Source organism: Adiantum capillus-veneris, chromosome 14, assembly GCF_014529385.1.
Source record: "Adiantum capillus-veneris isolate H3 chromosome 14, ASM1452938v2, whole genome shotgun sequence".
NCBI lineage: Eukaryota > Viridiplantae > Streptophyta > Polypodiopsida > Polypodiales > Pteridaceae > Adiantum > Adiantum capillus-veneris.
In genome coordinates, this window is record NC_140944.1 from 4,884,496 (window position 1) to 4,898,126 (window position 13,631).

Consider the following 13,631-nt stretch of genomic DNA (forward strand, 5'->3'; position numbering starts at 1 on the left):
TTTCGTACGATTAAGGTGACTTGAGCCCAGTGGAATAATTTACAAATTGGACATTCAATTCTTCTTCTTCTTTTATAAGAACAACTTATAGTTGGGGGAGGTCTCATAAGAGAAATGTTGGCTTTTAATCCAATATCTAGTAGCACAAGGGTTGAGGTGTCTACCGATACAATAGTCAAAATTTAAACAATGGCTTAGTAATGATTTATAAGAACTACGTAGTGGGGTGCCCATTCTTGTTTCAAATTAGCTAAGTCTATCGATAGAGCAATGGATTGATAATCCATGGGTTGTAAGATTGCAACGTAGAAGTGGGATGGAGAATGCCAATCCATGGCTTTGGTCTCACATAAGACATTCAAGCCCTCAAGGGAGTTGCCTCTTCTTGTGTGCCATTGATTAGCTCATTAGGAGTCAACTGACTGTTTCCATGTCCTAAAAGTGATGGCCCTTATCTTGCAATCTCACTCATTAAAGGTTTCAAATTGTTTGTTATCGTCTCTCTATTATGTGTATTTTTTGTAGACCATTTTATCATTTTGAGTAGTGGAGAAGCATCTTTCGAACTCCATCTCCATTGGGTGTTCTCTTGGTTGTGTGCATACTTGAGATAAAGATCACTCCTCTTCTATTTTTTCACAACTTCAAACACATTACAGGACATTAAATAGAAAAGAAAATTACTGCATTGAGATATTTGTACAACTTTGAAGGTTCAAGCTAGAATCCAAGCGATACTAGACCAAGAAGATGTCCAAATGAAAGACCCAACATCAATGGAGAAGCCAACATATGTACATGCAAAGCAAGTCAAAAAATATACCACTGCAACATAGAGAACCAACTCTTACAAATAATATCCTTATCATGAAAGAGACAATTGAAAGGCTTGGTATAGATATCCACAATCAACATAGCTAGTGACAACACGATGCTTTAATGAATAGTAGGCAATATCCTTTCAATAATTAAAAAAATATTATAGGCTTTTATATAGAATATCTGCAACCAGGATAGCTATCAATAACATGATGCCTTAAAGGACAAAAGTCAATTGGTCACCTAGCACTACTTAACTAATGACCAAACTCTACATATCGTTATAAAGATCTTTAATTTACTTGGCTTTGGTGTCATTGCAGCTCAAGAATGATTACTCCAAGAAGAGTAGACCTGCATTATCCAAGCAAGAGGGGAATCTCCCTCAAGGAGGGGGGGCAATGGAGGTATCTAAACAAGAAGTGATTAATAAGAATGAACGTATCCCAAAACATGAGACATGTCCACAAAAAATACGGTGAGCTTCCCAAAGCGTTCATTCAAGCTTCCCAAAGCGTTCATGCTAATTCTACTATCGGCTTTTAATCTGTATTTCCATGCCACCTGGTTCAAAAGTTGTCTCCGTCATCCCATTCTATTGACCCTATCATATGCAGAGGTAACTGATAGGTGCAGATTGTCAGCAGAGACAATATTAGAACGCTCGAGGACTTGTTAGGCGCATGTGAAAATAATGAGTTGTTTATGATACAGTTAATTTCTCATACTTCAAATATATGCAGGAGACCATTACTCTGGCAACTCATTGGTCCGTTTACAAGCTGTCACCTGTGTTGCACCAGCCATGTTTAAATTCATTATAATGGTGGTGCCCAAAAGTCAAACTTAGAATAGCATCGACTTCCCCCCGTGATCATCAGGGTACTATAAACAATTTACAACAACAGGATGAATACCCCGATCACTTGTAAATCTGCTTGCTGTTCGTGCTCCGCTTCCTTAGTGCTCTTCTGGGCACATTTACCTGTGACCAGCAATATCAAATGACAAATGTGTGAGCTTTCTCCACCCGCTATCACAATTATAAATATAGGGAGAACTGGAAAAGTGCTATCTTGGGGCAGAATTTAGAAGGCTCAAATCCATGGCATCATCATCAAAATCTCGACTGCTTGGCTTTCGCTTCAAATTCTCAAAAATACTCTCCAATGTGTCTGCTGAGGAAGGCTGTGGCCTTGCTAGGCGAGGGCGGGTTTCATCCGTCTGTCTTAAAGGTGCAAACCTCTTGCCTGCTAGATTTGATTTTAAATCTTGAAACCCAGACTTCAAAGCATCCCACTTTAATCCGGTAGAGAAAGGGCCTGCTACAGTTGTAGGTTGCCCATTCATGGTCGTTGAAGGGTTTTCCTGGTCGCTCCTCGTATTCATACTGTGGGTTGACCTTGCTGATTCTGAGGAATTTAGAAGAGCCTTGCTCTTTCCTGATAAGTACTTTGCTGCAGTTGAGCTTCTTGTGGCATAAGCACCTCGGTACTCTTCTGTCGGTTCAATCTTGAGATTACCATTGGCTCGTGATCCATTTTTGTCAAATTGTGGTGTCTTGTACTTGGATTGTAAATCCTCTTTCAATTTTACATCAGCAGATTTCTAGAAGGAAACCATAAAAGGGAAAAAAAAGAGATACTTTCAATCGATGAGCCAATACTCCTGACAGAACATTCAAGTAACTACTTACCATCAACATTGCCTCAGCTTCGATGTCTCCACTTAAATTGGCAAAATTTCTTGCAAGAGGGACTACATTCTCGCCGATGCTATGTCCCTGTTCCATCCAACCTCGTTCTGCAGAATGCAAGCAGAAAATCAAATATCCATAGAAAGTACCTTGACCTGTGACAAAACAATAGTAAACCCATAGCAAACCACTAAACAAGACATGCTATTGTATATAGAAGCATTCCTGCCTTTATGAAGAATTATAAGGCCTGATGTGTCAAATCCATCTGCATCTTCAGTGTCTAGCTTAAACAGGAATTTATGCCAACTGCCAAAAAAATTTATTATCCGATCAAAAAAGTTGCTTGCAATGAGGATAGTGTACACCACCATGAACAAGGGATATATTCTATTGAAGCTGTCGTTAAAAAAAGGAGCTGCTTCATCCATCTTCCCCATTCTCTGTAAAGTCAGGACAACTGCATGAGAAAGCCTTCCCTACACTTGTAAGACCAAAAACTGACAATAAATTGCTGGATCTATTTTCAAGTTAATGCACCACCTTTTCAAATGTGGTCTCAGTATTTCCATCACCGAGACGCAGTAAATTCAGGAAATTATAGGCGATTGGAGCTGCATAGCGAGCAACCATTCTACACCAGATACAAGATATGATGACATTCTCAGATCAGTATAAAACGCAAGCAAAAGTCTATTAAACTGATCTTTAGATTTGTTGACTTACGAGCATATCATCAGTAGGCTGACTGAACTTGTGTATTTTGGAGTCAGATAATAGAATGTGAACATCCCCAACTTGAAAAGCGAGAAATATGTGCAAGCGCACATGTACATGAGAGGAATAAATGCCACAGTCTACAGCTTGCCAAATAACAGAGCATAATAAGGAAGCGCAAACCTCAATTAGTACATAGTAGCAGCAACACAAACCTGCACAAGTATCTCTTGCTGGTCCAAAGCCTTTATTAACAGGGAGAAGAGGGACAAATCTACTTTGTTTGGCAGCAATGTCGCTTCCGCAAACAGCAGCGCGAAACTCATAGAACCCAACGCAAATGCAAGTGCACGCTGCAGCAGTTGCTTAAGAGAGCAACGCCAGAACCATTCTGCCAAGAGATAAACAATGATGAGGGGGATTCACCAAAATATATAGAAACCAACAAACAAGTAATTTCCACATTCAAGCTCAACACATACATATTTACACACACTATAACTGACCTTCAGTACCCTGGCGAATGCTCAGATGCATGAATAATCAAACCAACATAGTTGAAAACCAGAATACAAAGCAGAAAGGGTAAAACCCTTATAGAGTCATAAGTCCAGGTGAGAGACCTTTCTGATTCCACTCTGTGCAACCACAAAGGCAAAACCCCTCACAGACATGCCTGCACTCACAGAGTCTTAGTGTGAGACCTTTGCTAATTGCATTCTGTGTGCTCTGCAAGGGGTTCCAAATTCAGCACCAGTAAGCTATTTGAAGGGATACTGTTTTTAGCTGTGATAGCTTTTGGCGCGCCCTGTTTTTGGACTTCTGCTTTTCATCGGACTCTTTATAAGTGAGCCTTGAGGAACCAATCTGTAGAGTCGAGTATGGTTACACAGTTGCAGAGTAGCTCCTCTGGCAGTTGTACTCTGTAATTATCAATTCAAAAGAAGTGGCGCCAGACTTTGGGGCCAGTGCATTTGGAAGCGGAACTCTGCCGCTTTGTGTCAACTTCTCTTCTTCTGCAATTCAATTGTTAAAGTTCTTTTAGTTCTCTTCGTGTGTTGTTGAAGATTCGCGTCCAAGTGTCCAAGCCAGTTACAGTGGTATCAAAGCTCAGTCAATTCTTCTCCTACAAAGGATACTATCCAACTTTGTGGAGCACAAATGGGTTCCAACAATGAATCCAGCAAAGAGGAACAGAGTCCTACTACATTTTTGTAGACGAAGATGAGATTCCCAATTCCAGCGAGGATACATATAAGACCAACCGGGACTCTAACAACGGCAGCAAGCTATCTTACAAGGGGCAAAGAATTATGCCAGTTATTTCCGTCGGAAATCTACTTTTGAGAATCTTGCAGCAAAGGGATCTAAGATAAATAGCAGACGTGTTCACTTTGAAGATGATCCCAACTCTTCGTGTTCTTCCACTTCCAATCCAGCGAGGGTGAGAAAAGACGGTCAAAGAGAAGAAAGAATAAGAAAAGCAAGTCTAGAAAGCACAAGAAGCATTCTAGCGTTTCGGAGGACAATACATCTTCCACCTCTCACAGATCGGATAATGATACTTACACTGTTCGGATGATTTTTGGTAAAAAGAAGAACGATCTGCTACGAGCTTCCCAATATGACAACATGGAGAAGAAGGGGCGAAAGGTTTTCAAAAATGGTGGCCAGCCAATGAAGTTTGATACTTTTTCAAGCTACAAGGATTCTTCTCGAGCTCCTTTCATACAAGAGTTTGACACCACTTTGCAACTTTACAAAAGCTAAAGTGCAAAAGGCGGCATCTTTCCGAAGGTAAATGCTCTCACATGGTGGTCCACTCTTCTGCCTTACAGCAAAGCACCAACCAAGTGGATCAATTTTAAGAAACTGTTTTCTTCAATTTGGTTGACACAACAGTGCGAGACCCGACGTCATTACAGCTCGGAATCATTGGCTGCTGCAAGAAGATGGAACTTTGGCCATATATAGGAAACCTTTTTGGGATACATTTTTGCCGATTTCTTCTTTTCGGAAGGTGTCCTTTATAAAGAAGATGGAGTGGTGGAATAGCTCACTGCTGCTCACGCCCCCCCTGCGCACACACCTGCAAACCCCCCTCGCCATTGCTCACACCTCCTCCCTCCTCCCTCGCGCTGCGCACTACCCTGCCGCTGCCTACTCTGCGCACAGTTGCTCCCAGCGCGCAGCCTGCCCGCCTCAGCCCCACGCCCACCCACCCCAGCCTCGCGCCCGCCCGCCTCAGCGTCCTGCTATCTGCCTTCACGTCACTTTCTCAGCTCGCAAGTAGACGATATTTCAGCCTACTGTGAGTATCTCATCACCATCGCCCTTCTCGATTTAGCAGCAGACACAGAATGGCCGCTTCTGCTCCACCTCAGAAAGACCCCTCGCCCGACACCACGGAGCCGACCCTTCCACTTGCAAGCCGCTTCGGTTATTTGCAAGATCATTGGCACTCGGCCCAGCGGGGGTGAGGTTCGCAATCTACTTCAGGCCCGCCTTCTCTCCGATGTGGGCAAGATCACCGATGTCCAGATCCTCGGGAGAGGGTACTACCAGATAGAGTTCGAGTCTCAGATGACGGCCAAGGTGATTTCGATGAGCCCGCTCGGCATCCGAGCAGCTCGAGCTTACTTTAGACATGGCATCATGGTTTTGACCCTCCTACAGATGTGCTTGGCGAGGAGGCCGACTGGCCGAATTCGGTCAGCTTCCCAGGCCTGAGGCGAGAGTACCTCCCTCTTCTCCCCAGGATTGGTTCCATGTTCGGGACAGTTCTCGAGTCTCCGTGCACTGCAGCTTTAGTTGTGGCCAAGGCCGCAGGCTTACCTACTGTGTGGGTTCTTGTTCGAGACACACACTCCCTCCCGAAGGTGGTACTGCTGCCTCGGGTGAGTGGGGGTTGGATCGAACAGAGTGTGGAGTATTCGGGTCTCCCGAATCAGTGTTTCATTTGCAGACAAATGGGCCATTTAGCAAAGGCTTGTCCTCGCAGGAGATCTCGACCCATAGCGCATACGCAGCCTCCCAAGGCTACACATGCCCAACAACCAGATACACAGGACGCACGGGCTGGTACCTCGACAGAGACCAACGATCAGACAGCTGGCGTGCCTGGCCGCCGCCGACAGAGCAGGCTCGCCCCACTACTCCCCCTGGTGGCCGACCTTCTGCAGCTCAGCAACACTGGGTTCCGACAGGGAACCATTTTGACCCCCTTCAGCAGGACCCGCTTGAGGAGGCTCCGTCCACTTCATATCCTCCGCCTCCACCTCCTCCTCCCTCAGACGTTGCCGCCCCGCCTCCTCCCAATCCTCCACCTCCACCCCCGCTTCCCGTCCCTCCTCTCTCCCCAGCGGGGCCCACAGCCTCATCTCCCGACCCCTCCTTCACTCCTCCTCAGACGCAAGGGACTAGACACGTCTGCCACGAGGCGATCTCTTCGTAGTACTTTCGCTACGAGCAGTGTGGCTCGAGAGGGACAATCCCATCTGAGGCCGCCTTTTCTGGTACAGACATCTCCTTTTGCAGCAATCCCTAGATAGCTTTGAGGGACTTCTTCGACAAGAGCTTCACACGGTTCCTGGGTGACTCTTCTCCTCACCTGGAGGAGACTTGCTTTCGAGTCCACGTCCTCTTTCTTGCAGCTCGAGGCATTGAGGCTTTGGACACAGCGGTGGGTTTCTCCTTCCCGTTGTGGGGTAGGGATCCTACAGAGTGGACCCTGCACACAGTTCTTGACTAGCTCCAGATTCAGGGTACTGAGTTCTCACACCACACTGGACTTAGGGGTGACAGATCTGGTACAGACACTTTGGCCTCTTGCAAAGTTTAGCGTGACGCCACCGGATGCAGCGGGTTGCAGGCACGTTGTGGTGCATCTATTTGCTGACACTCAGAGATCCTTGCTATGTATTTTGTACATGAGGATTCTTGGACAGAGGATGTAGCTCTACGGGCTGCTGTCACAAACCGGAGCGCATAACAATATAAAATACATTCAGATAAATAGAATTTATCACTTATTACTGAAGCAAAGGATATAGAGAGAAATAGATAGAGAGAGAGAGATAGAGAGTGAGAAGATCGACACAATACTGGGGACCAAAAGATGGGCTGGCCCTCCCCCCGTAATAGTATCTTTATTACTGAGGAGAAGTCTATACAAGAACTTGAAGCGAACGTATTACCACGTTCGTTCTAGAATAAGACTTGATGGTTCCCGGAAGCCTCGGCTTCTGATTCCTAGGGCAAAACCCTATTCCAAGGAACTTCCGTTCCTTATTCCAAATCCTTGAGAACCAAGGTTCTCGCCTCTGGATCTAACCTTCTAGACTCAGGGCATGACATCCCTGCAACTCTCTTTTCCAACTCTGTTTCTAGAGTCCTCTTCCCGCAGAACAACTCTGCTTTCCCGGACACGAAGTCCTTACTTGGGAATCCCAACTTCCGGATCACAACTTGAGAGACTACCTCTCTCCGATCCGTGGACCTACTTCCCAAACTCGGGTAAGAAACCCTTGGGCTGATCTCGCTCTAGTTCCTCAAAGCGCTTTTCTCCTACAGAGGCTCATGCCTTCCTCTGCTCCTACTCCCTCAGGAAGAGGAAGTACACCTGCAATCCAATACTCAGAGATCATAACATGAAAATCGTTACCTTCAAAGTCTCGATGCTCGAAACACTCTCGAAAAGCAATTCCCCTGAAGAGGTCTCTACATAGAAAATCCTCTCTTCCAAACCTACACACAAAAGAGGTGTGTTCTCGGGTTCCTTCTCGTGAATCAGCCCCGTCTACAACGTTTATGGGCTGAAAACAGAGCAAAACAGCAGCTTGTCGCGATGTAAACATGCTCCGTAGGCACTTCTTCGCGAGGGAACTCGCGCACTCGGTCTTGGCGACATCGGGTACACTTGGGACAGTCGTGGGCATCACCGGCAAACGTCTTCTTTGCAGGTGAACTCTGCAACAACATCTCCTTCTTGCAAAAACTGATCCTCCTTCCCTAAGTGAGGGCATGTGATGCTTTTATATCTCCTGACCGCGTAGAGATCGTGGCCTTTTTTTTTTTTTTTCCTTTGCGCTGCTCTGCCAGAAAAAGAGAGAGAGAAAACACTGGCTGATCTGTTACCTTATTTATCGATGGCTGCCCACTTATTAAGTGGGCGGCCGGCATATTTTAAAAATAATCTGAATCTGCCCAAAAACTCAATAAAACCTTATAAGTTAAAAACAATGCTTTCACAGCACTTCCCAGGCGTCCCTGGATGTAATCACATGCACAGTTGCAATGCAGACATAGACTTCCTCGCGGGAAAGCATCTGCTTTCCCGAAAAGCAATCCCGCTTTCTCAAAAAGCATTTGTTTTTCCTCAATGTTTCCTTTGAACCCATCTTCATTCACGTGCTTGCTTTTCCTTGTGCACAATTCTAACACAGTCCGGGATTTCCTCCTGACTATGAATATTCCCTTTCCGATGCACCCGTCACCCACCTTGTGATGCATCAAGAATACCCATCACCTAGTCCTTTCCTACCGAACTTACGGTACAATCTCCTTCACGATGCTCTATGTCACCCATCCTATGACGCATCAGAGATGTTCGTTCCCGGATGGTCGGATACTTCTTTCCGATGCTCCCTGTTACCCATCCGATGTGACGCATCAAAAGTACCCGTTCCTGGTGGCCTTACATATATTCCCGTTCTCAGTGCTCCCGTCATTACTTTGAATGATGCACTAGGAATACTCTGTACTCGGATGTCTCCAGTGAGAAAAACCCTCACTCAAAATTCCAATAATTCATTTAAAATTATTTTTCCTGGTGTTCCAAGCGAGAAAACCCTCTCACTTATAAATCCAAAAATTCATTTAGAATTATTTTTATGTCAGATAAAGCCAATTTAGCAGCGTCCCTCTCACTTATAAACAGTTGTCCTCAACTGTAGAGGTCCAAATGAAATGCCGGGGAGAAACTCCAAATCTTGCTCAATGGTGAGTTAAGCTGGTCCTTTCTCAGTAGAGAACTTAAAAAGTAAATTAAACAAAAAAATTCATAATTCAATACTTATCTTACCAATTCATGTCCTTCCTCTAGTACCTCGAAGATATCCTTCACCATTCATCAAACTTACGAGCCATGTAAGAACTCGTCATTCGCGTCTTTCCGAGAATCTGTTAACTCAATTCCACCTTCTCAATCCCGAGAAGAATAATCCTCCTAAAAATCAATTTAGGTCTATGTCCTTGCGCATAACCTTGCGTTATTAGTCCTGAGGATATTAAACCTCTTTTGTCCTCCCGCATAGGGCATGTCGAGAACATTAAGCTCATGTGAATCTTCCTGCGGCAGACAAAGTGTGTCATCTTACCAAAGTAAGTTCTTATTCCGGGCCTTTGCTTTGGGTAGGCCAATTGTTCTGATCCAAAGTTTCCTTGTCTGAGACTGTTAACTTGATTCCGTCTTCTCAAATTCGAGAAGAATAATCTTCCTAGAAATCAATCTAGGTATATGTCCTTACACATAATCCTGCGCTGTTAGTCCAGAGGGTATTAAGCCTCTTGTGTCCTCCCACATAGGGAATGCCCAAGTCATAGAGCATTAAGCTTGATGTCTTTCTTTCACAATTTGTGATCACCTTAAAGAAGGTTCTTATTCCGGGCCGTCGCTCAACGTAGACGGACGGTTCCAATCCGAAGATTCCTTGTGCACGGTGGCACTTCCTTCCAATTTTTTCCTCCTGCAAGTTATTACCACCAGCAGTGTTTTCCAGATGCCCATTAGAGTCTCTTCCTTACAGAATCATAAAAAATGATTCACCTTGCGAGCATCAATGACGCCTTGCAAAATCTCAAGCAGATAGGATTCTAGCCATAGCATTTTCTCAACGTACGTTCAAACCCGGTTCACAATAGAGCGAACCCTCTTTGATTCTCAGGGATGTTCTCCCATATGTAATTCTTACCATTTTGAAACGGTTGGCGAACTTTATTCTTACGAACATAATAGTTCGAATTTATTCCATCAACGTGTAAATGCTACTTGACATGCTCATAGAGAAACATATACCGCAACCAAAAGTTGCTACTGTAATGGTAAAAGCACATAACGTACTCAATGATCAACGACCATCAGAAAACCTCTTCTCCGTAGAGAAACACAAATTCCTTCTACCGAACACATCTCAAATAGAGATTCTTGTGTCGAAATATCCTTGCGCGCAAAAAGGCGCTCAAGAGAGTATAACAAACTCTCGTCCAGTTCCTTGGCATAGGTCTGCATCTTCATGTGTTATCCATGTACTCAAAAGTGTACATAATTCTTAAGTTGTGTTAGAGTTTCGGTGAACCTGGGAAATTACCTTCCCTTCATAAGATCCTTAGAGCGAAGACGCTCAACTTGACGATCCCTTGGCTCGATCTTAGAGCAAAACCCGCTCATCAAATAATCTAGGATTTCAATCCTTGGATTCCTCGAGCACAGGCCGTAGTCATCACTTGTTCCTTCCCTTGTAAGGAGAGTGTTCATTCACTTGTGCGAAAAGCACTACATGTCTTCCCTGACCCGGTAGGGGGTGTTGATTCATAAGGTACTCAAGCTTAGTGAAAGCTTTTCTTGGTTGAAATCTTGAAATGGTTCCTTCCTTTTTGCCGTCCTACCCGCAGTAGCAGGTAATTTGTTGGTGAACTACCGGATATGAGATCAATAGTTGACCTTCCGAATATTTGAGCAGACCAATCCATCGCATAAAGCAATGTTTCAACTCAATTCTACTCTCATAAACACTCGAGAGTGATTGTTCTGGTTAGACACATGCATATCTCCTGCATAAAAGCAATACGCAGTTTATGAATTCCTCAAAGATTTAACTTTGATCAAAGACCTGCCCTCTCACTTAAAATTTGAGGGTCTTCTATTCAAGAACTCAGGAGTTAGATTGAATTCCCTTACTCCAAACTTTCTCCGGATAGCAATGTATCCTTCGAGAAGAGGTAACAAAAATTCATTGTTTTTGTGTTCAATGGTTCCCGTCCCACTGTGGGGATTAGATTCTATGTACACTGAGGTGTACACTTTCAGCTTGTAATGCCGACTCCACCATCTGCTACAAAGTATCTTGCGGATGCGTTTAAAAAAAATTCGGGCAAAAGTCCTTCGTTAAACTTCTTTATCATGTCTTCCTCAAAGAGGTTCAAGAATGGAGCCACCTTGGAAAGAGTGAACAAATACTCATTCACATAATCCATGACTCGCTCGTGCTCCTATCGGACAAACCGATCCCAATCTTCTTTGATGCCTTCCTCAAAGCATAGAGGAAAAAAATTTGTCCAAAAATTCAACCTTGAATTGAATCTAAGTCTTGTTGTGAATTCCTTGCAAAGCTTTGGTATACCACCAAGTACTTGCAATTCCCTTGAGGTGTTTGGCCGCATGCCTCACCTTCAACACTTTTCAGAAATTACCGTTTGCAAAGGCAACTTCAAACTGTCGAATGAAAGGTGTAGCTTTTGGGACATATTCTCTTCCGTCAAAAGTATCAAACTTGACCGGAGTGTTCTGAGGTCTAAAGACCTTCATATCCTTCCCGAAATATTTCCTGGCTATGGTTTTGGATTGATGTTCATAGATATTTTATCAGTTCTGAAGTATCTTGAGCATTCCGCTCCTTGGATTCTCTAGGTTCTTGAGCATCATGCTCTGGTCACCTTCTCAGAGAATCCCAAGTCTTGTGTCGACTTCTTGCAGAAAGAAATTTTTTTTTCCAACTCTGCGAGCTTTTCCTTGCAGGACTTACGGTTCCGCCTGCTTTACTTCTCTCTTGGCTTGTCATGGCTTCTTCCCATATCTCCCCAGAGTCGTCCTCCTTTATAGAGAAAGAGAGGAGACCATGCTCTGATACCACTGTCAAATACATTCGGATAAATAGAATTTATCACTTATTACTGAAGCCAAAGGATATAGAGAGAAATAGATAGAGAGTGAGAAGATCGACACAGTACTCGGAACCAGAAGATGGGCTGGTCCCCCCCCCCCCCCCCTAAATAGTATTTTTATTACTGAGGAGAAGTCTATACAAGCACTTGAACCGAACGTATTACCACGTTTGTTCTAGAATAAGACTCGATGGTTCCCGGAAGCCTCGGCTTCCGATTCCTAGGGCAAAACCCTATTCCAAGGAACTTCCGTTCCTTATTCCAAATCCTTTAGAACCAAGGTTCTCGCCTCTAGATCTCACCTTCCAAACTCAAGGCGTGACATCCCTGCAACTCTCTTTTCCAACTCTGTTTCCAGAGTCCTCTTAGAGGTTTGCCGGTGATGCCCATGACTGTCCCAAGTATACCCGATGTCGCCAAGACCCAGTGCGTGAGTTCCCTCGCAAAGAAGTGTCTACGGAGCGTGTTTCCATCGCGACAAGCTGCTGTTTTTCTCTGTTTTCAGCCTATAAACGTCATAGACGGGGCTGATTTACGAGAAGGAACCCGAGAACACACCTCTTTTGTGTGTAGGATTGGAAGAGAGGATTTTCTATGTAGAGATCTCTTCCGGGGAATTGCTTTTCGAGAACCGAGTTGCGTTTCGAGCGTCGAGACTTTGAAGGTAACGATTTTCATGTTATGATCTCTGAGAATTCGATTGCAGGTGTACTTCCTCTTCGTGAGGGAGTAGGAGCATAGGAAGGCATGAGCCTCTGCAGGAGAAAAGCGCTCTGAGGAACTAGAGCCAGATCAGCCCAAGGGTTTCGTACCCGAGTTTGGGAAGTAGATCCACGGATCGGAGAGAGGTAGTCTCTTAAGTTGTGAAAAGTTGGGATTCCCAAGTAAGGACTTCGTGTCCGGGAAAGCAGAGTTGTTCTGCAGGAAGAGGACTCTGGAAACAGAGTTGGAAAAGAGAGTTGCAGGGATGTCATGTCCTGAGTCTGGAAGGTGAGATCCAGAGGCGAGAACCTTGGTTCTCAAGGATTTGGAATAAGGAACGGAAGTTCCTTGGAATAGGGTTTTGCCCTTGGAATCGGAAGCCGAGGCTTCCGGGAACCATCAAGTCTTATTCTAGAACGAACGTGGTAATACGTTCGGTTCAAGTGCTTGTATAGACTTCTCCTAAGTAATAAAGATACTATTACAGGGGGGGGGGGGGGGGGGGGGACCAGCCCATCTTCTGGTCCCCAGTATTGTGTCGATCTTCTCACTCTCTATCTCTCTCTCTCTATCTATTTCTCTCTATATCCTTTGGCTTCAGTAAAAGTGATAAATTCTATTTATCCGATTGTATTTTGTTATGCGCTCCCGTTTGTGACAACTGCATGCTCGGCTTGGGCCTGGGTGGGACAATCACTCCATACGCGCTTGTCTAGAGGTCGTTCGGATGCGGATTACTCCCCATCCAAACCGGCCT

General features: G+C 44.6%; 1 protein-coding gene across 3 annotated transcripts in view; it reads right to left on the reverse strand.

Annotated features, from left to right (window-relative positions):
- Positions 1 to 1,467: 1,467 nt before the first annotated feature.
- The window catches only part of LOC147441827 (LMBR1-like membrane protein), a 54,587-nt gene continuing 42,423 nt past the window's right edge, over positions 1,468 to 13,631 (reverse strand). For all 3 annotated transcript variants that reach the window (XM_086528222.1, XM_086528221.1, XM_086528219.1), the window contains 6 exons: positions 3,448 to 3,623; positions 3,242 to 3,372; positions 3,059 to 3,149; positions 2,745 to 2,958; positions 2,516 to 2,622; positions 1,468 to 2,427 (listed from right to left, as the gene is read on the reverse strand). In XM_086528222.1, the coding sequence (XP_086384348.1) occupies positions 1,891 to 2,427; positions 2,516 to 2,622; positions 2,745 to 2,958; positions 3,059 to 3,149; positions 3,242 to 3,372; positions 3,448 to 3,623 (1,256 nt within the window). In that variant the 3' untranslated portion in view covers positions 1,468 to 1,890. The remainder of the gene's footprint in view (positions 2,428 to 2,515; positions 2,623 to 2,744; positions 2,959 to 3,058; positions 3,150 to 3,241; positions 3,373 to 3,447; positions 3,624 to 13,631) is intronic.